The sequence below is a fragment of the Artemia sp. Qi Xiang Cuo genome, chromosome 6, assembly GCF_049724085.1.
Source record: "Artemia sp. Qi Xiang Cuo chromosome 6, ASM4972408v1, whole genome shotgun sequence".
Lineage (NCBI taxonomy): Eukaryota > Metazoa > Arthropoda > Branchiopoda > Anostraca > Artemiidae > Artemia > Artemia sp. Qi Xiang Cuo.
In genome coordinates, this window is record NC_142799.1 from 963,652 (window position 1) to 988,641 (window position 24,990).

At 36.9% G+C, this 24,990-nt stretch overlaps 3 protein-coding genes across 3 annotated transcripts in view; 1 reads left to right on the plus strand and 2 right to left on the minus strand.

Annotated features, from left to right (window-relative positions):
• Positions 1-740: 740 nt before the first annotated feature.
• The window catches only part of LOC148950776 (DNA-binding protein Ets97D-like), a 39,097-nt gene continuing 14,847 nt past the window's right edge, over positions 741-24,990 (plus strand). The window contains exons 1-3 of the mRNA XM_089090449.1: positions 741-776; positions 18,703-19,045; positions 23,212-23,483. Coding sequence (XP_088946575.1) covers positions 18,720-19,045; positions 23,212-23,483 — 598 coding nt within the window. The 5' untranslated portion in view covers positions 741-776; positions 18,703-18,719. The remainder of the gene's footprint in view (positions 777-18,702; positions 19,046-23,211; positions 23,484-24,990) is intronic.
• On the minus strand, positions 5,485-6,294 carry LOC148950777 (uncharacterized). The gene has a single exon (XM_089090429.1). It carries the CDS (start codon positions 6,292-6,294, stop codon positions 5,485-5,487), a length of 810 nt encoding a protein of 269 aa, XP_088946555.1.
• LOC148950778 (uncharacterized) lies at positions 8,370-8,711 on the minus strand. The gene has a single exon (XM_089090431.1). The coding sequence runs from the start codon at positions 8,709-8,711 to the stop codon at positions 8,370-8,372; it is 342 nt and encodes a 113-aa protein (XP_088946557.1).

The following is a 24,990-nucleotide window of genomic DNA, read 5'->3' on the forward strand; positions in this document are numbered from 1 at the left end:
TATTATTTGTCTTTGGTTAAAAAACATGCTAATTTGTTAAATCAACAAATTTTCTTAAAAAATTGCAAGAAGGAATCGGTGATTCCGAAATCTTTTAAAATATTTACCCATTTTGGATTTGAAAATGAAACAAAATTAAAAAACAAATTAAGCCTAATGGCTTTAAATCACGTAATTTCAACTGTCGTTTTAACTGTCTAACTGTCTAAGGACTTAAATTCTGTTGAAACCCTTTTAAGGAATAACCTTCCATTTCACATTTTTATGCGAATTAAGGAAATGGCCATTAGATCTTTTCTTCATGATTTTCATTTGTCTAAGGTTCGTCTGGTTGACAAGTGTTGGTTGTTGACTCTTTGTTGGTTTTTTTGTCATGGCTGGCCAATTCGGCTTAAGATCTTTCATTTGACAAAAGACAAATCCAAAGAAATGGAAAACGGTTTTCACCCGGGTGACTTCGGCTGGAAAAGCCATAGTTGAGACGGAGTTCTACAGAAAAATCCATGCTCCCCTTCCCCCCGAGAATTAATAACTTGCTCAAAACAACGCACAAATTTCTCAGATTTTCTGCGTAAATGCTAAGCCCCCCTATGAATTTTTCATGGGCAGCCTTGGCCTTGAACTGCTTGAACGCACTTTCCCTGCGAACTTGTGCTGATGAATTCCTTATGTTCATGGAAGGCTTTCAAACATCTTTTTAACTTTTGACAATGCTGCTCAAGACACGGGAGATTTCAAAGTAGAAACACGGATTCTTGACGAATAATGCCAGAAAAGTAATAGATAATTTTTTATTGTTGACAGGAGGGTTATTTCTGGTTGGGCAAGGTATAAGCCATAGGCCAGGAAAGACCTTGGGCCTTCTAAGTTTTTGTAAATGGTATGCTTGTAGTCAGGAGAATGAAACTACCAGGAATGTATAGATAGCCTTAATGATCTTCTTGGAGGATATTTTGAAGCACCTTCTCCTCCAGAATGTACTTTCCTTCTCCCTCCAGAATGCAATGACTGTTCAGGACCTCTGACAATACTTCTGTTAATAAAGTTAAGCTTGACAAAATAGCCTAGATCTTCTCCAATGCAACACAAGAAAAGTGTTTTGAGCCTTAGCCTAGGTTATACATTTGCTCAGTCTCAATTTATTAGGTTTTAAAGATGTGAAAATCTAGGTAAATATTTAACAAATCATATTATTGAGTAACAACTAAAGTGAATAGGCCTATACCATTTGATGCCTTTTTTTATGCTGATTACAAATATAGGCTAACAATCATTTCTATTGGAAATGAATTTTAACCCCCCCCCCCTATATATGTCAATTCAGGATATATATTTGCACATATGGGGGTAGGGGTTAGGTTAGGGGGGGGGGGCTGAAATTCATTTCTGATAGAAATGATTATTGTATTTGTAATCAGCATAAAAAAGGCATCAAATGGTGTATTCACTTTATTCCTAACTCAATAATATGATTTGGTAATTATTTACCAAAATCTATTTCTCAATTTTAGGAAACAACTTGGGTAATGTTTATATTAATGTATTATTCAGATAGCTAAGAAACAAATGGTAAAATTCTAGTTTAGCTACTTTTTGCTATCTTGTAAAGGGGTTAGGTTAAGAAAATGAAACTTTCAGGAATGGGCCAACAGACTAAAGTATGTCCTGAGAAGGTATTTTGAAGTACCTACCTCCACTCCTTCTCCCTCTAGAGGACCCTGACCTTTGATGACCTTTAAAAATCTTTGTGTTATCAAAATGAAACCTTGCAAAATAGATCTTCTTTTTAAATGAAGTACAACAAAACAACTGTTTTTATCTTCACAACTTTGCTGAATCTTAATGTATGAGGTTGCAATACACTCCCTATTGCATAAATGCAATACATTTATGAGGTGCAAATACATTTCCTAAATTTAGAAAATACCCATTGATAGGTCTGAAAATTCTACTCAAATAACAGGAATATTTTTTTGGTTCTGGATTCATTACTGAAATTTTAATTTTCCTAACCTATCCCCTTTCCAAGATAAAAAGTAGCTAAATTAGAATTTTATCCAACTAACTCACCTCTATAGTCAGAATTGCATCCTGAATCCAAATTTAATGTGCATTTATGTCAGAAATGAACTTTACCTTCACCCCTATATATACCTATTCAGGGTAAATTCCAATTCAGGATATATATTTGCACATTAGGGAATGGGGATAAAGTTCATTTCTGACACAAATGAATAGGCCTATTAAATTTGGATTCAGGGTGCAATTCTGACTATAGAGGTAAGTTTGTTTCTTAGCTGTCTGAATAATCTGTTAATATAAATGTTACCTAACAACTCATGATATGGCTTAAAATTCTACTGAAATAATAGGAAATGCATTTTCAAAACTAAAGCCAATGAAAAAGAGTCTCAAAACTTAAAATTCAGGTTAAACTTTTTTTGTCAGAATTCAGATAGGCGTAAACCTGTCATTTAATGCAATCTTCTCAGCCCTGGAAATAAGAAAAGAGTATACATAGTTGCTTGGTAGGCTAACATCTTTTTCAGGGTATGTTTATGGTTCAGGATTCATTCCTGAACGTTTCTTTCACCTAATTCAACTGCTTTCCAAAGGTAGCAAGAAAACCCTAAAACAGAATTTTACCAAAAACACAAAAGAAGAAACCTTAAATTACATCTTCTAACAACTAAGGCTCCAGGAGCTTGTATATGTTTTCAGGTTGTATTGACAAAAGTTCTTGGCTCATTATTTTGCAGATTATCACTTTATATGTATATACAGGATTGTTGAGTATTGGAAACACTTCATGGGTAAGGAATATTAGATGCTTAGACCCTGTTTGATGTTGCTTGTTCATCCCACTGTTTCTTCCATGGTTTGTTTTTCTAGTCATGGTTGACACTGACCTTGAAGCTTTTGTAAACATCTAATGGTTGACCCATTCTGATGGCAACATACTAATAAAATAAATGTAGGCTTGGTTAGTACCATTAGATTATTTATTTTATGTTCTTTTCAAATATCATGGTTTCTGCAGTATGTTTCTAATAATCAGACTCTTCCATTGTTATCCACTTTAAAATAATTTTTCATAACATTCATATCCCCAATTACATTGTTCTCACTGAGGCAAAACTAACTTCATCAAATCAAAGATGTGGAAACCTATATAAAAAATAAGAAGTCCTAGTTCATAATTAATCCTCTTCAGAAGGAAATGCTATAATATTCTGAAAATGACTTCAGTAAAGTTATAAAATTCTTACTTGTATCATTCCTAAGAGGACTTCCCTTTATTTACCCCTCCCCTCTATTTTGCAAATTTATAGCCCAAATTATATATTTGGTTTACATAGTATATAAATGTATATTGAAAAATGTATATAAAATATATAATTTGAGAATGCATGTTTGCACATTAGGGGCAGGGGTGTTGTCTGGGGGGGCAGTCGCCTCCCCCCAATAACGTTGAGGAAAAATATTATACATCCCATGCCCTTTGACTATCCAGATATGGGCCCTTCTTGCCCCCTCCCCCCCCCCCAATAAAAAAGCTGGAGATTTGCTCCTGATTAGGGGGCTGGGGTAAAGTGAAGTATAGTGCTTTCAGAAATTATATAAGTAAGTACGGTATTTAAACATTTTAAAGTTGTGCTCAGAATTTTATAGTGTTTTTTTTCTGAACAGATGTAATTATAAATTATGAACTAGAAAAATGACATCATCATTAGATTCAGCACACCAATTAGATATATTATTAGAGCAATAGGCTGTACAAGGCATTTACAGAATAAACAATAAAATACAAGTAGAACAATAGATAATTTTTTTCTATACTTACTTACTTACTTAAGTCCCATCCGTCCTCGAAGGTCGTTTTGGGGCCTCTTCATTCACTATGTTATTGATGTGGCGTCTGTATGAGCATCTATCTTCAGTCAGGCGTAGAAGTTGTGGCAGGTTGAGTGTAGAGAAGTTGTCTTTCCATCTCTTAGGTGGCCGACCGCTGGGGCAAGAACCATGCACGCGACCATCAAAGACTATTTTCAGCAGATGAGAATTTTCCATACACTGGATGTGGCCTAGCCACCTAAGTTGTTGCAGTTTTATTTTATCAAGTATGGTGTGTTTGATCTTGAGGCTTTCAAACAACCTAATATTAGAGATCCTGTCCAGGTATGTAATGCCAGCAATACGGCAGAGTGACTTCGTTTCAAATGTGGCTAGGTGACATTAGTCATCTGTTTTGAGGGTCCATGATTTACAAGAGTAAATAGCAATGGGGATAATCAGTGTGTTAAAGAGTCTTGTTTTCAGCAGTGTCAACAAATTCTTGTTCCTCCAGATCGGCATCAAGGCTTTAAAGCTAGAGTTTGCAAGCAGCAGGCACCTCTTAATATCTTTCAAGTGGTTTTTATCGGACGTTATAAGGCTACCAAGATAGGTGAAATCTTCGACCCATTCTATGTTGTCACCACCGAGCTGGAGGCTTAAGGTTTCTTGTTTTTCCTACTTTCGCGAGCAGAGCATGGCCTTCGTCTTTGAGGAATTGATGGTCATTCCAAAGGAGCTGGTGGTTGATTGGATGTTGTCGGCCTGGGACTGAAGATCCCCAAGGTTCTCAGCTACTTGGTCTATGTCGTCTGCATAAGCTAATTTATCAATCGATATTCCCCCAATGTGGACACCTGACGAGTTGTCAAGGAGTGAGAAGACAGCGGTAAGGAACAGGTTAAACAGTTCCGGTGAAAGCAAGCAACCCTGCAGCACACCAGTCGATGTTTCAAAGCTATTGGAAAGGCCTTTTCCTGTCATGATGCAGCTTCTGGATTTTGAGCACATATCTCTGATCAATGATGCTAAGTTCTGTGGTATACCAAAATGGAGAAGAATTTGCCATAGACCTTCTCTCCATATGAGGTCGAAAGCCTGCTTAAAGTCAATGAATAGGTGGAAAATACTACGTCCAAGTTCAAGATATTTTTCCATAATCTGACGTACCGTAAACATCTGATCAATCGTTGACCTGTTTGGGCGGAAACCAGCCTGATATTCTGGAATCACAGTTGAAGATATAGCTCTTATACGCTCCGGCATTACTCTAGTGAGTATTTTAGCGGCGTGGCTCGTAAGGCTTATAGGCCTGTAGTTATCACAGATTGCTTTCGAGCCTTTCTTATGGATTGGAACTATTGTGGCTTCACACCATGAGGAGGGGAAGTGACCTTCTTCCCAAGCAGCAGTAGCAATTTTTAGGTATAGGTTAACAAGGGGATTGCAATTTACTTTTAGTAATTCTGGTTGGATTCCATCTGGGCCTGCAGCTTTGTTTGTCCTTAAACCCTTGATAGCCGATTCTATCTCAGATCAAAGTGGGAGTAGGCTTGGGTCTGCGGCGATTGCGGGAAAGCTGTTAAGCACCGATGGGTCTGGGAGGATCGTTGAGTTTAATTTGCTCTCAAAGTGTTCTTTCCATCTGGTTCAGATCCCGTCTGTAGTTTGGATCTGGTTACCATCTTCATCAAGGAGGGTACAGGCTTTCAGTCCCTTTTTTTTGGCTAGTTCCCTCACTCGCCTGTACATGAAGTGAGAGTCACCTTTCTTGAATGCCATTTCGCATTGCTCACATTGTTCCCTTATATAGGAGCGGTGAGCACGGCGAGTGGCTTTCTCTACCCCACGGTTCAATCGTTTGTACATATCCCGACTTTCTCTATCTAGTTTGTTAGTGTGGTTGCGTTTTTCCTCACATAATGAGATTATCTCATCTGTGATCCAAGGTTTTTGGTCCGCCTTTTGGACTCCCAGGGTCGACTGGGCAACATCGCATATAACCTGCGAGCTACTCTTCACAAGATTGTCAATGTCATCTTTTGATAGAGTTAGTGGGGATGTAGAGAGGAGTTGAGAAATTCTTTTGGAAAGAGTAGCGGTGTAATTTTGTCGAGTAGTTTGGTCTTTTAAGAGGTCTACTCTGAATCTGGGAGGCTTTCTGGAGAGTTTCGTGGCCGCTTTTAGACGCATTTTAAAGGAAGTCATAACAAGCGAGTTGTTGCTATCAAAGTTGCCGCCAGCCAAAGTGACTGTGTTTGTGATGGAAGATTCCCAGCGTCTAGATACGAGGATATAATCTATTAGATTCTGAGTCCTTCCATCTGGGGATGTCCAGGTTGTTTTACGTCGGGCTCTGTGTTTGAAGAATGTGTTAGTGATAACAAGATCACTATCTCGGCAAAATTCCATTAGGCGCTCACCTCTCTTGTTCAGCTGGCCATGGCCAAATTTGCCCATCACGTCCTCGTTGCCAGATGGGTCGTCACCGACAATGGCGTTGAAATCCCTGATGACAAAGACTATATCTTTTTTTTGGTACGGAGTCCACTAGACACTGAAGTTGGAGATAAAAGTTTTCGGATTCTTCATCATCTCTGCTAGAGTCGGGTGCATATACTTGGATGATTGTAAGATTTGCTGGTGAGCCTTTCAGGCAGATCATGATCAGACGTTCTGAGATGGGTGTTGCTGCGATTAGTGATCTCCTAGCCTTACTGGAGAGTAAGAAGCCTACTCCCTGCTGGTGTTTCCCATCAGCACGTCCTGATAGTACAAGAGTAGCTTCATCAAGTTTTTCTTTGCCGGTGACTGGGAGGTAGGTTTCGGATATGCCGACTACGTCCCAATTGTAATGGTTTATCTCTCTCAGGAGGAGTTCCTTTTTTCCTTGTTTTGCAAGCATTCTGATATTAAGGGTACCAATTGATAAAGTCGATTTAGGTGATATAATAGCCTCCAGGGAGGGAGTTGTCAAAGTTGAGGTATTCGCGCGATTAGTGGTCGTCGTATCGTTGGCTGCCCCGAACGCGGTAGATCTAAACGCATGGCCTTCGTCGGTTTCCCTGGACGCGGTAGCAAAGGTTCTCACATTAATTTGTTTGCTAATTATCATCATAAAAGTGAAAAAAGGGGTTTCTTGGCTGCTGTCAGGACATCGGCAAGCGACTCCTGTCTGTCCCTAGCAGGGGCCGACTATAACTTCTACCGATAATGCGTCCTTATGGTATCCTGCATCACCAACAATTTACTCATTGCTGGGGGAGTGGATTGTGACTGGCGGGACGTGTCCACGCGCCAGTGGGCCCAGCCCAGTGCACATCAGAGGGGCCATCCTCCTCCTCCACCTGTATTTATGTCCCCCAGGTGAGGGTGTTTCAAGACCCCCAGAGACTGGGCCCCCTTGGTCCGCGCCTCCTCTCTCCATGGAGGTATCCTACATATATGTAGGAAGTTCCCCTATCCGCCACCTGGGGACGCGCTGAGTGGCCTGGGGGAGGCCCGGCTGGGAAGGTAACTCAGTAGGTAACTCAGTGGAATGCAAACTTTAAATGATTATTTTGACCAATATCCAAGGGTTATCCTCAGAAAAACAAATGAAAAAAAAAATATAAAAGAAACTCACATTAAAACTAAAATCTTTTCAAAAACAGTTTAGTCCTTATTGAACTTCCCTGAAGTAATGATGCTAGGACTTGTTTTAAAAAGATTTTAGTTTTAATGATTGTATTTTAATGTGAGTTTCTTTTATATATTTTTTTCATTTGTTTTTCTGAGGATGGCCCTTGGATATAGGGTAAAAATATTCATTTAAAGTTTGCATTCTGCTGTCTTATAGAAAAAATTTCCTATTGTTCTACTTGTATTTTGTTGTTTATGATGGAAAGGCAGTGCAGTATTTGTTGCTACTTACATTGACAAGATAACTTGTTTCATTAGCATTTTCCTTCAGAAGAGGCCACCTTACCTTATTACCTTAGTTCCTCCAATACCATCCAGGGCAAATAGGGCATCAGAAAGACTTTGCCATTCTTCTCGAAGCTGGGCAGCAGCTAATACATCCACCCAGTCTGGCAAAATTGCAGCGTTTATTGTTCCTTGGTCTTTTTTTTGTACATCTGGAGTAGAATATTCATCTGCTGGCCTCTGCGTCTTGAGCCCCCTGGATTCCATTGGAATGTCATCTTTGGTAGTCTACAGTCTGGCATTCTTAATACATGACCAAGAAAGTGCCATTATCTATACTTGATTACTTCTGTGACAGGTGGTTGCATGGCGTGGGTTTGTATTTGTTCTTATGTGATGGAAAGGCAGTGTGGTCTTTGTTGCTACTTACATTTACAAGATAAATTGTTTCATTAGCATCTTTCTTTCAGAAGAGGCCAACCACTAATTATTCACGAGGATTTTCCAATGAAAATACATAACTTACAGGAACAGTGCCTCTTACTAGGATATCATATCCTGTTATGGCACTCTCTAATTTTGGCTCAACATAGTGCACCTAGTGCACAAAGTCATATCACTTTTGTATGTTATGTATTGTGAATAAACACTTCTTTCTGTAGATGCTTGTCAAGATGGTTTTTTAAGCTGTTTAGAGTTGGTGCCAACACTACTTCTTCGGGGAACGAGTTCCAGTCTTTAACTGCTCTAAGTGACCAGATAGAAGATCTCTGTCTAGTTGATGCTGTTTGTTTCTGGATCTTTGCAGAATGAGCCATAGTATAGACATTAGTCTGACTACAGAAGAATTTGCCGAACTTGGTTCTAACTAGATCCTTTCTTGATTTGAAAATCTGGATCAGGTCCCCTCTTTTTCTTCTATAGTTTAGGCTTGGGACCTTCATTTGCTTCAGGTGCTCTTCATAGGACATTTCTTTTAGTCCAGGGAGTTGTTTGGTAGATAGATATTTATTTCGAGAAATTACTATCACAAGCCCTGAAGGGCCGAATTTGAATTTTGAAGTCCATAAAAAAACAAATAAACAAGAAAATCATAACAAAAGCATAAAAACTAAAAAATTGGCAAACAATGCAAAAAAAAAAAAAAAAACTATTGGAATGCTATATGATTCCTTTGTCACTTATATTAGAAACTGCAAAATGCAAAACTGCAAAATTATAAAACCAAGGAGTTTAAGAGATGTGACAGAGGTTTCAGGAGGAATAGGAGCAAGAAAAAGGGGAGGGGATTTAAGGAAACTTACTGAGACTATTGCGGATTTAGAAGGGTTAACTGTCATGTCAAGGGAAGAGGCCTCACAGGCAATATCTTGGAGTATGCCCATTGGGTTGCTAAAAATGTTTTTATGACATATCTCTAAAAATGTCAAGTTATCGACAAATTTCCAACTATTGTCACAAAGAGTTGAAAGGGTGTTAATCATAAGAGAAAAAGGGAGAGGGCCTAGAATAGTCACCTGAGGACTGCCATTAAATATGGGGAGATGATCTGAGAAACAATTTCGATATTTAACTGCTTGGGATCTATTAGAGAGAAAAGAGGCAACAAGCTTAACAAGGAAAGTTTCAATATGGAATTCATTTATAAATTTATCTATGAGTAAGTTGAGGTTAATAAAATTGGAAGCTTTATGAAAATCAATAGAAATCAGATTCAGCCAAGTGTTAGGTTTTTCAAGTAATTTACCCATGGTATCAACAAGATGGATCAGGTAATGAGAGGTTGACATGGATTTGAGATTACCAAACCGTCTAAAATCAATGAGGGGGAGGACTTTCATCTTAAGCCAGTCTGCAAGAAAACTTTCATACAATTTTGAAAAATTGAGGTGAGGGTAATAGGACAAATGCCAAAAAAGCCAGGCTTCCCATTTTCTTTTTGATTGGGGTAATTAAGCATTGTTTCCAATATTGAGGTAACTGTCCAGATCCGGTAATTTCATTAAACAGGGTGGATAGGGGTTTTGAGAGGTAATCACTGAAAGCTCTAATCAGAGGAACAGGAAAATCTAAAGGGCAAATGCTTGATCGTTTTAGTTTTTCAATTTTTTTACAACATCAAGTGGGGAAATATGTGGGAGTGAAAAAGGATCAGGAACACCTGGAAATGCATAAGATAGTTGTGGGAGACTCTGGACAATACAAGCCAGAAACTTATTGAGGTCATTAGTTGTGACCTTTGGAGGTTCATTTATATTAAAATTTAGTTGTTCTTGACTCTTGCCGGTTAGTTCTTTAATTTCAGAGTACCAATTCTTTGGTTTATCATGGCACAAGTTTTTAATTATTATTTTTTATAGTAGGCTCGGGCAGCTTTTCTAATTTGACTTTTTAATTTCTTTCTTAATTTATTTGCTTCAGCTAAAATACCCCTGTTAAATAAGCTTATTTTCGTATGGTTTAACATTTTTATGTGATTATCAAACAGTTTGTGGTAACGAACTGTAAGTAAGGAGCAACCCGGCTCAATGGTAACCGAAACTCTAAAAACCGGAATTTTGGTACCAATAGATACATCAAAAGAATCAGATTTTAATTCTGATTTCAAATATATAAGTTTCATCAAGTTTAATCTTACCCATCAAAACTAACGCGCCTGAGAAAATTTGGCTGATTTTTGAAAAAAAGGGGGAAAGACCCCTAAAGGCTATAGCACCATAATGAAAATCACACCATCACATTCAGCATATCAGAGAATCCCACTGCGGAGGTTTCAAGCTCCTATCTACAAAAATGTGGAATTTTGCATTTTTGACCAGAGGAAAGATCACAGATGCGTGTTAATTTGTTTGTTTTTTTGTTTTTTTTTTTTTTTTTTTTTCCAGGGGTAATCGTATTGACCCAGTGGTCCTAGAATATCGTAAGAGGGCTCATTGGAACGGAAAGTAAAAGTTTTAGTGCTCTTTTTAAGTGACAAAAAAAAATGGAGGGCAACTAGGCCCCCTCCCACGCTCATTTTTTTCTCAAAGTCACCCAATTAAAATTTTGAGATAGCCATTTTGTTTAGCATAGTCGAAAATCTAATAAATATGTCTTTTACGATGACTTAATCCCCCATAGTTCCCAGGGGAAGGGCTGCAAGTTATGAACTTTGCCCATTGCTTGCATATTGTATTGGTTATTGGGAAGTATACAGACATTTTCAGGGAAAAAAATTTTTTGGTGGGGGGGGGAGAGGGGCTTTAGGAGGGGGTTACTCGGGATAATCTTTCCGTGGAGGATGTTTCTTTGGGGTAAGGGACATTTCTATGAAGGGGGCGCCGGATTTCCCAGCATTATTTAAAAAACGATCAGAAATTAAACAAAAAAAAACAAAAAAGTTTTTTCAACTGAAAGTAAGAAGCAGCATTAGAACTTAAAACGAACAGAAATTATTACGTATATGAGGGGTTTCTCCCCCAAGTCAATACCTCGCTCTTTACGCTACAGTTTTTTTTAGTGTTTTCAAAAAAGCTATCTATTCTAATTAAACGGCCTTTGTAATTCTGGGGTTTGTTAATTAAATTTTTTTTTAACTTTTAACTCAAAGAGCGTGTTATTGAATAAGGGTATAACCCCTTTCATATATTGAGTAACATAAACGTAATAAAAAAAACAATAAAAAAAAAAACAAGCGATACGGCTCAATAGTAATCGAAACTTTTAAAAACGGAACATTGATGTCAATAAATGTATCAAAAGAATGGGCTTATAATGCTGATTCTGAATATACAAATTTTGTTAAGTTTAGTATTACTCATCAAAGGCTACGAGCCTGAGAAAACTTACCTGATTTTTTAAAGAGGGGGAAACATCCCCTAAAAGTGAAAAATTTTTAATTAAAATCACTGTCAGATTCAGCGTATCAGAAAACCCTTTAACATAGGTTTCAAGCTCATATCTGCAAAAATCTGCAACTTTTTATTTTTTTCCAGAAGAAAAATATACCACAATAGAAGTTCGTTACGTAAGTTAATCTGTAAATTACGTCAGAACCAAATTTAGAGACAGCCATTTAGCAAAAGAAAAGTAACATATTTATGCAAATTTTGTTTACTTATTCAATGACGGTGAGCCAAAATAAAAGCTGAATTAACTAAAAAACGATCATAAATTAAATAAAAAAAACAAGTTTTTTTAACTGGAATTAAGGAACAACGTTAAAATTTAAAATGAACAGAAATTATTCCATATATGAATGGGGTTGTCTCCTCCTCAACGTCTCGCTCTTTACGCTAAAGTTTGATTCTTTCTCACAACTCTGTTTTTCAAAAAATAAAAAACTTAAGCGTAAAGAGCGAGGCGTTGAGGAGGGGACAGCCCCTTTCATATACGGAATAATTTCTGTTCGTTTTAAATTTTAATGTTGCTCCTTACTTTCAGTTTAAAAAACTTATTTTTTTATTTAATTTATGTAAGGTTTATCACTGGAGCATTTTCTGATTTTTTTTTTCTGGGAAACATAATGAGTAGGAATCAGTTAGTTTTTGTGAAAAATCAAAATTTTATTATCAAGGTTATTAGAATTATAAAGGTCTGACCATCTTTCACTGGTCAGCCATGATCCAAAAGAAAAAAGGCCTGTGTGACTGAGGGGACGGCAAACCCCTATGGAGGTAGTAAAGGAATGTTCAATGACTGAAGAGGGAGAAAAAAAGACCATAGGGGTAACTGCCTCCTAATGGTGGCAGTGCTTGCAGGGAGTTGTAATACTTACTCATGTTTGAACAAATAACATCCAGAGAGGTGTTACCTTTTGTTGTAGATATTTTAATCAGTTGTTTAATATTAAGAGAGGTACAAATAGAGTCTATCCTCAGGTCATTTGCATTGCCAAGTAAGCAAATACCAGCATTTGGATACTTTGATAACACAAAGTCAGCACTTATAAGAAATTGTTGTATAAATTTGCGTTTCTGGTCAATACTTTGGTTAGGGGAATGATAAAAGACAGCGGTTACAATTAAATTGAAAGGGCGGGAAGTACTTTCGGTCTAAGGCTCAGCCATAGGATTGCATCATAATCTGATAAGTTTTGGGTGGGGATGAGTTTAGGTTGGAGGTTATCTCAGAAAAAAAATAAAATACCACCCCCTTTTTTCCCCAGAGGGTGATTGGGAGGGCGAAGTTTTATAAACTGAGTATAATTGCTGATTTTTAGGAAATCTGGGTTCTGGGACTGAACCTCTGTCAGAGCAATAATATTAATTTTATGAATTTCAGAAATACCCTCGAGTTTGGTAATTTTATCAAAATTCAGGCTCTCAGCAAAGTAGGAAAGTTGGAAATTTAAACCGATTTGAGTATTGGGATTTTTTTTTCAATTTGGGATGGAGTTATTTGGGGTTGGAGTTTATGAGAAGGATGATGTGGGTAAGGGATGGTTTTGAGGCACAATTAAAAGGCGGGACTGGACCAGCCTTGAGAGAAAAGGAGGACAGCAGACAAATTATGGGGATATTATTAAGTTGGGATGGAACTACGGTGGAATTCGTCTCACTATTTGAAGTTTTAGAAACTCTGCATGGAGGTGCTACCTGTGGATCATTCTGCCTGCTTACTCTTAAACCAGAGTCATACTGGTAGGGTAGCCAGGGGGGATAAAGTGCAAGGGAGGGGAGAAAGGTTTCCTGGTGATCTGGGAATAAGTCAAATTGGGAGTGTTCTTTATATGGGGGGGGGGCAAGATGATGCTGAGGGAGGGAAGTATGGTGGAGGGTGTCTGAGAGGGGAGGGGTTGGGTTTGTTTCAGCACATAAAAGGTGGAGTCCAGAACCGGCTGGTAACTTCTTGGACGCACGGAGAAGAAAGGAGTCGAAAGGAATTGGATTTTTGGGAGGAATATGAGTGAGGGGGGGTTTGGGGATGGTCCGAATTGAGTAAAGTGATTGTGGGGGTTGGACTGACTGGGCACGTGTGTAAGTACTTGGGGGGGGGGAGGATTGTTTTGAGGGATGGATTCCTGAGGTATACTGCTCTGTATCAGGTATGCAGGGGGATAAGACTGAAAGTCGAATGGAACATGAACTAGGGGAGGGCGGGGGTCGTGAATACTTTCGGCGTCTCCCTAAAAAACGTTGGGTTTTAAACTTACGCTCCAACCCTGAAGATGCATGAGTAAAAGTACACAACTTGTCAAAACAAGATAAAACAGAACACAGATCAACTTGGTAAAAAAAACACTTATCAGACACACAGACTCCCGAAATAAAATGACGACAAATATGTAGAAACTTGCTTTTTTTGTGAAACTTGCAGAAACCACTATTAAATGATTGCAGATCACATTTTCCTTTCTGCTTATTTTTACATTTATTTTCCTTTAATCCATCACTTTCGTAATTTTTTCAAAAATAATAACAATGTCATCGTCTGGTAATGACTTCTCCATAACCTTGTTAATCCTTTCGTTTTGTTCATTATCACCTGGTAATTTATGCAAAAAAAAACGGAAGTCACTGGACTATTCACGAACTCAAGGGCGTCATCAGTAGTCATACTACATGTAGGTATTTGTATGCTATCATGGGATACTTTGCAATTAATGCTGGATTTGCTGAACTCTGATAATTGATCCCCTAGTGTATTAATAATTGCTTCATTGTTTTTTAGGTCCTCTTGTAATTTGGTAATTTTTGATTTAAGGGTCACTTGATTGTTTTTTAGATTGTAGAGATCATCTTCCATAAGAAGGCGGTGGGAATTATGGGAGTTGATATTTTCACTTAATTTTATAATTTCCAGATCACATTCATGGAGTATATTGTTGCCAGTTTTTTGGTCATTGAGAAATATTTCAACTTGTTTTTTCAAATCTTCTATGGCTACTTCATGCTCTGAATTCTTCTCTAACTGGAAATTGTATTTAGATCGGAGATCAGCCAGCTGTTTGATATGTTTAACACAGTCAACACAAGGGGGGACTTGGAAAGCTTGATTTTTTTAAACTGATTTTGGGGTTTTAGGTTTTGTGACAGATTTGGGTGTAGTTCATGGTTTAGAGCCAGGGGGTAGAGAAAGTGGTATTAAAGGTGGTTCAGGGTCATCATTCAAAGAACGGGAGGACTTGCAGTTTAAACATAGCCACTCACCACATTGTTTTCTCTCCTCAATAGAAATGCCTGCACACTTTGGATGGAACCACTGTTGACACCAACTGCAGTGCATTGTTCCACTAGCAGCACGAAGTCTGCACTCTGGGCATGTGAATTTCATGGGCCTTGACATAATAGTGAAACAAAAAATCCAGATAATATAGCTCGAAACTGGTGGCATGTCCCTGCACCTTTTTGATTCTGATAGCATCGCTAATGTATGAGGGGCTCCAGAGTATGTTTCCATACTCAATGGTTGATCGCACAAGGGCTTTGTAGAGTCTGGTGAAAGTTTTAGTGTCTAAATGCCTAAAAGACTGCCTGATTAGACCAACCAGCCTGCTTGCCTTATTTGCAATGAGATCTGTGTGTTGGTGGAATTTTAGCCCTGAGTCTATAAAAATCTCCCTATCTCTTTCACAATCAGTGTGTGATATGACTGAGACAGTGTTTCTTCTTGCTAATGTGAGGGTGTCATCGATGTTTTTTGGTGTGGGTCAAATCCATAAAGGCTTGTACTTTGTAGCATTGGAGCTTTATTCTAGGCTCTCAAGATTACCATTCAATATGTTAATGTTGCACTGCAGGATAGTTATATCTTTTGGTTTTGCCTCTAGCCTGGAAAGCTTTGTGTCATCTGCAAATAGCTTGATGCAGCTGGTGATACCTTCAGTTGTGCTATTTATGTGGAGGATGAAGAGTATTGGCCCTATTACACTCCCCTGGATGATGCCACTTGGTACACTAGCTTTTGATGACAATATGTCTTCCATTTTAACAATCTGGCTACGGTCAAGTAGAAAGGAAGATATCCACAAAATCATCTGCTCACTTTTACCGAAGGTACGAAGCCGTGAGAGCAGGGTGCTATGGGGGACTTTGTCAAAAAGTCTTTTTTCTACATCAAACAGAAGCACCAGAATACTCAGGCCACTTTCAAGGCTGTTGTCCACTCGTCCAAAACTTTTAGGAGTTGATTTGTGCAGTTGCTTCTTTGCATGAAGCCAAACTGTTCTACACTAATCAGTTGATTTTCAGATACAAAATTCATAATCTTGTCATGGACTAATTTGTCCATAATATTGGAGAGCTGGGAAGTTAGGCTTATTGACCTGTAGTTGGAGGCACTGCATTCATCCCCCTTCTTATGTATGGGCACAACATTAGCTTGTTTCCATTTAGCTGGGACTATACCATGCTGTAGGGATGTAATAAACACGTGAGTAAGTGGCTCTGCAAGCTCCTCAGCAGCAATCTTCAGCCATCTTAGCGGTCAGTAGTAGTGCTGGCTTCTGGGGATTTGGTAGTTTATACTGAGCTGAAGAACTGGCTCAGTACTTCTGCTTTTCAGCCGGGGTGATGACTTTATTGCCATTATCTTGGTTCAGGTCAGGGATTCCAGTTCTACTAGTGAGCTTTTTGTTGACGTGTTTCCAAAAAATTTTGGGTTGGTTTTTGCCTTGCTGGCAACATACTGTTCCTGCTCCTTTTCAACTTTTCTGGATTCACTGCGGACTTTATTGCTAGCTTGTTGGTATGCTTTTTTGTTCTCCTCGCTCCTGAATTCTTGTAATTTCTTAAACTTCAATTGTTTAATGTTCATCAGTCGCTTCATATTGGGGTCTAATTTTGGTAGAGTTTTTAGGACTGTTTCTTGCTAGTGATTGAGCAGCAAGCAACTGCTGTTTTGATGATGTCAGTGACTAGTTGTAGCTGATTGTTTACATCATCTTCGAGCCTCATTCATTCCCAATCTACACTTTGCATCATGCTCTTGTACTTAGCTGCATCTAACCTGGTTATGGTCTTCTTTGTATATTTGTTTGGCTTTGCGGAGTCTGATGTCTGCTGATATGCTCAAACTACTCAGAAAAAAAAAAATTAATCCATAAAAGGAATTTTCCAGCTTTTAGGGGGGAGGTAATGCCACACTCCTCAATTGATGCCCCTGATCCGTATAAGTTGTTGTCCTCTTCCTTCAGAAGAGGCCAAACACTAATTATTCACTAGGATTTTGCAATGAAAATATCCAAAAAAGGAATTTTACAACTTTCATGGGGGAGGCAAGGCCCCACTCCTCAATTGATGCCCCTGCTCCCAGTACTAACATCTAGTCCATGGTTGTTATGGCATACATTTAAAACTTGTATGCCTATATGGATAGGCCTTCTAGGTCTACGAAAACTTATCTTTAACCAAACTTTTCTAGGATAACTTATCACATTTTAGATTTAGCTAATTTCAGAGTACTAACCCTATAGTAGGCTAGGCTACAATCTTGTGATTGTATCTCACCCTTCTTACTCTATCTTTTTTTCAGTCTGATACTAATTAAGAAAATGTTTCCTGCATTACCTTAAATTGCAATGTCCATCAAAGTAAGGAAGAATCCTGTAGAGCTGCTGGTCAGTGATGATGGGAAGCTGGTGTCCCATTATGTCTTCCATGGTCTGAAGGACCAGCTCTTGTTCATGATAATCTTAAATACATCAAAAAAGGGTGTGGTTACAGCTATCCCAGGAAGATTTTTCCAATGGGCTGCCACTCTTTTGGAGATGTAGTGGTTGTGGACTCTGGTATATACTCTCTTCCAGGATAACTTTTTACTACGCCCTTTTTGTCATGAAGAATTCAAAGAGCTGAAAGGGCTTTTGACAGGAGGATTTGGCATTCAAAAGCTTATAGGTCATTAGGAAACCACTTGTCTGGCATCTATAAATGAGTGTTGGGACCTTTAGCATTTTCAATTGAGATGGGTAATCAAAATTCTTGCATCCATCAACAACTTTTGTTACCTGCCTTTGGACTTAGTCAATTTTCTGCTGATTCCCCATGTTCAAGGATGTTGCAACACACATCCGAACTTCTAGCAGTTGTTGCAGGAGACCCTTTTACTGCATGACATAACATTGGGGGATCTACTATGTACAGTATGATAAATTATGCCAAGGATCTGAGATTGTTTAGCATATGCTGTTTTTGTATGACTGTAGAATTTCAATTCCTCATCAACAACAGTTCCCAAATCTCTATCAGCTAATTTTCCGGAGCCATCCCCTCCAATAATACAGTGCTGCCAGCTTTCATTCTTTCTTCAAAAATGCACTGTCTTACATTTTTTTTATAATTAAAATCAAGCTTCCCCTTGTGGGCACAAAGTGAGAGTGCATTTATATCTTCCTGTATGAAAGCTCTTGTCATTAACAACTCTGCAAATCCAATATATTTTCAGTCATCAGCATAAAGTCTCATCTTATTTCTTACAACTTTTGGAGCATAATTACTGTTGATATTGAACAAAATTTGACCCAAAATTATTCCCTGAGAAACACCACTAATATATACATTTCTCTTCAGTTCCAATTTGGAATGTTACGGTTATATTTTTGCATAGTTTTTTTTTCCCACAGTTTACTGGCAAATAATGGCAGTATCTGTCTTTTGCTACTGTGGTAATTTACACTTTGTAGATCTACAGGATGGTATATTTTTTTGCTAATTTTCTGCTGATTTTTCACACACTTTTTTATTTTTAAACTTGGTGCTTGGTAAGTGCTAAAACTGTGATCCTGCATTGAACATCTTTTGCATGAAAAATTGAGTTCCTGGGTTTTCCTTATTTTTTAAGAGGTATATGGTTGTGTAAGTTTCCAACTAACCAATTTAAAGATTCATTTTTATTTCATTTCATTTCATTCATCATATTTCATTTTTAGTGTCCTTGGCACTTTAACAACATAAAAAGTTATGTGTCAAGGGAGTACTTTGAGACTATTCAAAAAAGTTTAAATTTCAATGACTATTGCCACATTCCAACACTATTTTTTAGGATTAGTTCATGACAACATGGATGGAGCTGGATCTAGTATCATCATAGGACAAGAAACAGCATCCTTTAGTTTTCTGTTAGACTTTAATGAACCAGTTGGTACAATTGTAAAGAATCTGAAGGAATCATACAATGTTTGTGTAAATGAGCCAGAAATTTACCTTCAAAATATTGAATATCTTAACAAAAATACTAAGCTATCTGAAATATGCATTGAAAAAGAAGGCAAAGGCCAAATTCAAGTGGAGATATCAACTGGAGCAAATGGAAACACCAAAATAAATATCCTAGATGTGATTAGGCCTGCAGATGGAGCTGTAAGTGAAGAAGAAATTAAGACAAGGTAATTTAAATTTTTTACAGTTTTCCAGTTGCATTTTGTAAATCTTCATAGTCTTTATTTTATACTGCTAAGCATTAGAAAATGCTTAGATTTGAAAGCTAAATAAAATGTAATTATTTCCTAAAAAAAATTACAAAGAAACATGAGACTAAAACCAATCATTTAATGAGAGAAAATAAAAAAAATCCAGACATGGCTGGATGTTACTGTAAGCTTAAAGACACGAGTGGTTCTTCATAGTAGGTCTTCATAATTTAAATTTCATGCCACTTTACATTAGAAAGCACTTAGATTTGAAAGCTTGGTAAAGTTTGGGTATTTGCTGAAGAATTATGTTTTGTAAAACATAATTATTCCGTAAAAAAGTATGAAAAGAGGTAGGACCAAAGACAATCATTATTTCAAAACAAAATCTGATTATTTTGACAAAGCCTTTCGCCTAGTTTTCTGAGTATCCATGTCCCATGCACCCTAGTTTAGTATACCAATGACTGGAAGGGCCAAGATATACACTAAACTAGGTTTTTTATTTAGTGGAAGGGGGTGGATGTTGTTTTAAGCTGAAGAACTATAGTGGTCCATTCTACTGGTGTCAACAATCTTTCGTTTTATACTCCTATTTGCAAACTTATGAACAATTTTATTCATCGTGACAAAATAACAGAAAAGGCTCTTGTTCAGCTTCTTAGATTACCATGTGTACAGCGTTAAAGATTTCTGAGGGAGGGGTACAGCATTTCAGAGCCAAGCAGACATAGCTCGAATAGTTGCTTGTTTGCTGTCAGCTTTCTGTATATAGTTTGGCTACCTTAAAGTGCATTTCCTCATCAAATTAGAGAAATTTTGAAGGGGTAGATTCTCTATTGAGTCAAGCATGTAGATGTAGATTATTCCAGTTTCGGGCCATTGTTTCAAGAAACTGGGGGTCGTTAATACTCATTTGGTTTTGCCATTACTCAGGAAAAGATTAGTTTTGGCATCCCTTTGCCATCATCTAAAAACTGAAATTGTTTTATTTTTAATAATTTTAACATCCTTTATCAGGTATCCATGTGATTGCCCAGCAATGATCCCAGCTGGTCGACAAGTATAATAAAAACTGCCTAAATTGGACTTTACTTCTTCCTATAATTTTACATGATGAAAATAGAAAATAAGGCAAGAATAGTTAATTGAAAAGGGAATATAAAAAAAATTATAAAAACAACAGAGAAGAGACTATGTTTAGCTATTTGTTTTCACTCCAAGAAAAATCGAAACGGTTCAAGCATGCTTTGTATTGGTCTGGACAAACAGGGTGAAATTTACCGATAGGTTACTAGCCAAGGATCCACCTTGTGGTAGGGGGGGGGGTGAGTCAATCCTAATAAAGATTAGATTTAAGGTAATTTCTCATGACTAAAATTGTGACCAAGATTTATTCCAATTATTGCTGGCATGCTCAGCTGACAATCAAACAGTTTGTGGTAACTGTGTGTTGTGTGGTTTTACTTTAAGTAAGGAGCAACCCGGCTCAATAGTAGCCAAAACTCTAAAAACGGGATTTCGATATCAATAGATAGATCAAAAGAATCAGATTTTAATACTGATTTCAAATATATAAATTTCATCAAGTTTAATCCTACCCATCAAAAGTTACTCGCCTGAGAAAATTTGGCTGATTTTCGAAAAAAGGGGGAAAGACCCCCTAAAAGCTATAGCATCTATATGAAGGTCACACCATCAAATCCAGCGTATCAGAAAACCCTACTCAAGAGATTTCAAGCTCCTATCTGCAAAAATGTAGATTTTTGTATTTTTTACCAGAAGGAAGATCATGGGTGTGTGTTTATATTTTTTTTTTTTGTTTTTTTTTCCAGGGGTGATCGTATCAACCCAGTGGTCCTAGAATATCGTGGGAGGGCTCATTCGAACGGAAATTAAGGGTTCTAGTGCTATTTTTAAGTGACAAAAAAATGGAGGGCAACTAGGCCCCCTCCCACGCTCATTTTTTTCCAAAGTCACCCGATCAAAATTTTGAGATAGCCATTTTGTTCAGCATGGTCGAAAATATAATAAATATGTTTTTCAACGGGGATTTTTACTGGTTGTGGGTGGGGGGAGGTTCGGGGGTTATGTGGGAGGATCTTTCCATGGAGGAAGTTTTCATGGGGGAAGGGACATTGCTATGAAGGGGCGCCTGGTTTCCCAGCATTATTTAAAAAAACGATCAGAAATTCAATAAAAAAATAAACAAGTTTTTCGACTAAAAGTAAGGAGCAACATCAAAACTCAAAACGAACAGAAATTATTAAGTGTATGATTAGGTTCACCCCCTAGTCAATACCTCGCTCTTTAAGCCAAAGATTTTTAAGTACTTTCATAAGAGCTATTTAATCTAATTACCGGCCTTTGTGATTAAGGGGTCATTTTTAAAGAATTAGAACAAATTTTGAACTTTAGTGTACAGAACGAGGTATTGACTAGGGGGCGAACCCCCTAATATACGTATTAAAAAAAATGGACATAGAAGTTCGTTACGTAAGTTAATTCGTAAGTTACGTATATTGATTACTAATAAAAACGTTCGTAAATAAAATTAAACAAGTTTCGAGAAAGTTATTTAGCCAAATAAAAGTAAAATTAAAATGTAATTTTTTTTTCATTATTAATGTACGGTGAGCCAAAATCAAAACCTCCATTAATTCAAAAACGTTCAAAAATTAAATTAAAAAAAAAATTAACTGAAAGTAAGGAGCATTATTAAAACTTAAACGAATAGAAATTATTCCGTTTATGAAAGGGGCTGCCCCCTCCTCAACGCCTCGTTCCTTATGCTAAAGTTAGACTCTTTCTCACAACTCTATTTTTTAAAACAATAAAAAAACTTTAGCGTAAAGACTGAGGCGTTGAGGAGGGGACAGTCCCTTTCATATACGGAATAATTTCTGTTATTTTTAAGTTTTAATGTTGCTCCTTACTTTCAGTTAAAAAAACTTGTTATTTTTAAAATTTAATTCAGTAAAAAAATGACAAAGTCATAGGGTTTATTTATAACCAAGAGATGATTAACAAAATCCTAAAAAAAAGTTCATGTTGAAAAAACAAGAAAAAACAAAGAAGAAATCAAAGAAAAAAAGAAGAAAAAACAAAGACAAATTGAGCTACCAAATAGCATCCTGATAGTTTGAAACTATTTGGATTTTTTTTTAACTCGTTTTCCTCAACTCACCAACTTGTTTGCTCTTGTTTGTCATATAAATTTGTTAATATATGAGCCTTTTTTTTATCACTGCTGAAAGTTTAATTTCGTCGAAATTTTACAAGTATCTGCACTTCTGATGACCGTGCAATAATACAATATTTCTTGAAACTTTTCTTGCTTTGATTAGGTAAAATTAAGAAAATATCATAAACTGGTGATTGAACACACCAAAAAGTATAAACAAGACACTATTATACAAGTCTTGATGGCGTAGCAGTACGGGCACTTGCATATAGCTACGTGATTAAATGCTTTTATTACATTTTAGCTAACTGTTAACACTGAAATCTTAGCCTGAAAGTCTTATGATTAAAGCGATTATTAGATTCTACATTAAATATATCTTAATAAGGAAGCTTTCCGGAAACAAAAGGAGGGAGGGGAAGGTTAAAACAGCTATTCTTTCAGAGTCTATCCCAGACTAGGTTTTGTGGCAAAAATAGGTGAGTTAAATAGAAAATATAAGATCCTGCTTTTTTCAAGTTCAAAAACTTGAACCTGGAAGAAGCAGAACAATAACGAAATATTGTCGCTCTTACAAAACGCTTCCAGTTGTGCGTAAAGATTCTTTACAATTTAGTGACGAAATGACGCCATTATGACGTCATTATGACTTTACTATTTAATGACGCAAAATTATCAATAGGGACTACAATATCTGAAGTCTCATTGGAAATATTAAACAAATACGTTCCTTGATGTACAACCTATTTACTCAAATAGAGATGACAGTTATTCATCGGATTTTGACGAAAATGCAAGTAGATTGCCTAAGTAGCTTGTCACTTTCTACAATTTTACAAGTTGATGCAGAAAGACTTCTGGTAAGCAGATCGAAATCACTTGATTTAAGTTGAACGAGGTAATGTTATTTGATCAATTTGACTTTACAGGGTATATTTAATGCTTATTTATTTGATAGATGGGTTGAAGATCCTCTATTCAAAGCAGAACAAGAAAGATTGAAAATGCCTGATGATCCTTGCGAATGGACAAGGGAACATGTACAATTTTGGTTGAATTGGGCTGTAAAAAGGTTCTCATTGAAACAGATAAATCCAGCCATGTGGAAAAATATTGATGGTGTTTCATTATGTACAATGACCCACACAATCTTCAAAAAGTTGGTAAAAGTTGATGAAAATGATAATTTCTGGACTCATATGAAGCTCTTGAAGGAATGCAAGTTTGTTGGTAAGTTTCCCTCATATTCTCTTTCAAAATATGCCATGATCTACTGTATTGTAAACACTTAACAGAAGAAAGTACTGCAGAGGAGTGAAAGGGGAGGTGCCATTTCGAGTTTGCCAAATTTTACTGCTAGTTTGAGGTGCTAATTTTTCTGCTTGAGGTTTAGTTGTAGCATAGTGCTAATAAATAAAGTTCTACTGGCACTACTAACAACCATGGAACGCTAATTCAGAAAAATGTCGGAGAGGGCAACAAGGATTTTTTTTTCCAATTTTCGTTTAATAAAACTACAAAGAAAGGTATTTTGTTTGATTATTTTTTTTTGGGGGGGGGGGTGGTTGTTTTCAAATGACTGTACCAAAAAATGTAGGGAGAAAATGTTGCAGGATTTTTTTTTCAATAAAGAAAGAAAAAACGAGCAAAAAATTTTTCTTTTTTTTTATAGGCCAAATGAAATTACTGAAAAAAAAACACAACAAAGCTAATATTTTGAGAGGACAAACGCCTCTCTTCTTTAGTGCAAAACGAAATAATGTATCCAAAAACAGACGCGGAAAGTCAATGTGAAAAGAACCAAAAAACAAAAAACATAAAAGATGACTAAAATTCAATAAAATCCAAAACCTAAAAGAATTCAAACCAAATACCTAACAACCATAAAAGTGAGCTATTCGCCAACATCGGCAATTTGTAAAAAATCCAAAAAAATTTAAACTACCATCGACGGATACTAGCGAACAACTGAGAGAGAAAAGAAAACAATTCATTCACTCAAAAAACAAAACGAACCAGGATTTCTAGACAAAGACTTTCTGAGAAATTACACCGTTTAAAATTGAAAAACTCGCTAATAATCCACCTTTTGTCCCAAATGCGTATCCTGGTCCTGCTGTGATAAATCTCAGCTCCACGCCCCTTACAACAGAGCAAAACCAGGTTCTGTCGAAAGTATTGAAACTTTCAATAGCCCTCTTGAAAATACCTTACAGTGAAATCATGGCGAACAAAGAAGGGGCATTTCATGAATCTCCTGCGGATATTGGAGAGACTGCTGTGGTTAGAGCACAATTTGTTGAAACTTTGTTGGATTCGCCTTCTGTTAATAATCCAAATTTTAAAAAAATTTAGTAAAAATGAACACTTGGTCTTACACGCACTACATAAAGATCATTCCAGAATTATTACGAAAGCCAATAAAGGGAATACTGTTGTTGTCTTAGATTCAGAGGATTACGACAAAAAAGTCAGGGACATTCTAAGTGATCCTAACAAACATGACTAAAAACCTACCAATCTCAAAAAAAAATTTGTCATTGAAATCCGAAGAGATTTCTTATCTTAAAGGAAAAAAGGAGATCACAGATCAATTGTGCAAAAAGTTTAACACATGTGGATTTACGTCCCTACGCTCTTATAGTCTGCCTAAAGTTTATAAGCCCGGTAATCCACTTCGACCCATTGTTTCTTCTTTTAATTCTCCTACAGCAAAAATAAGGAAATTCTTATCAGT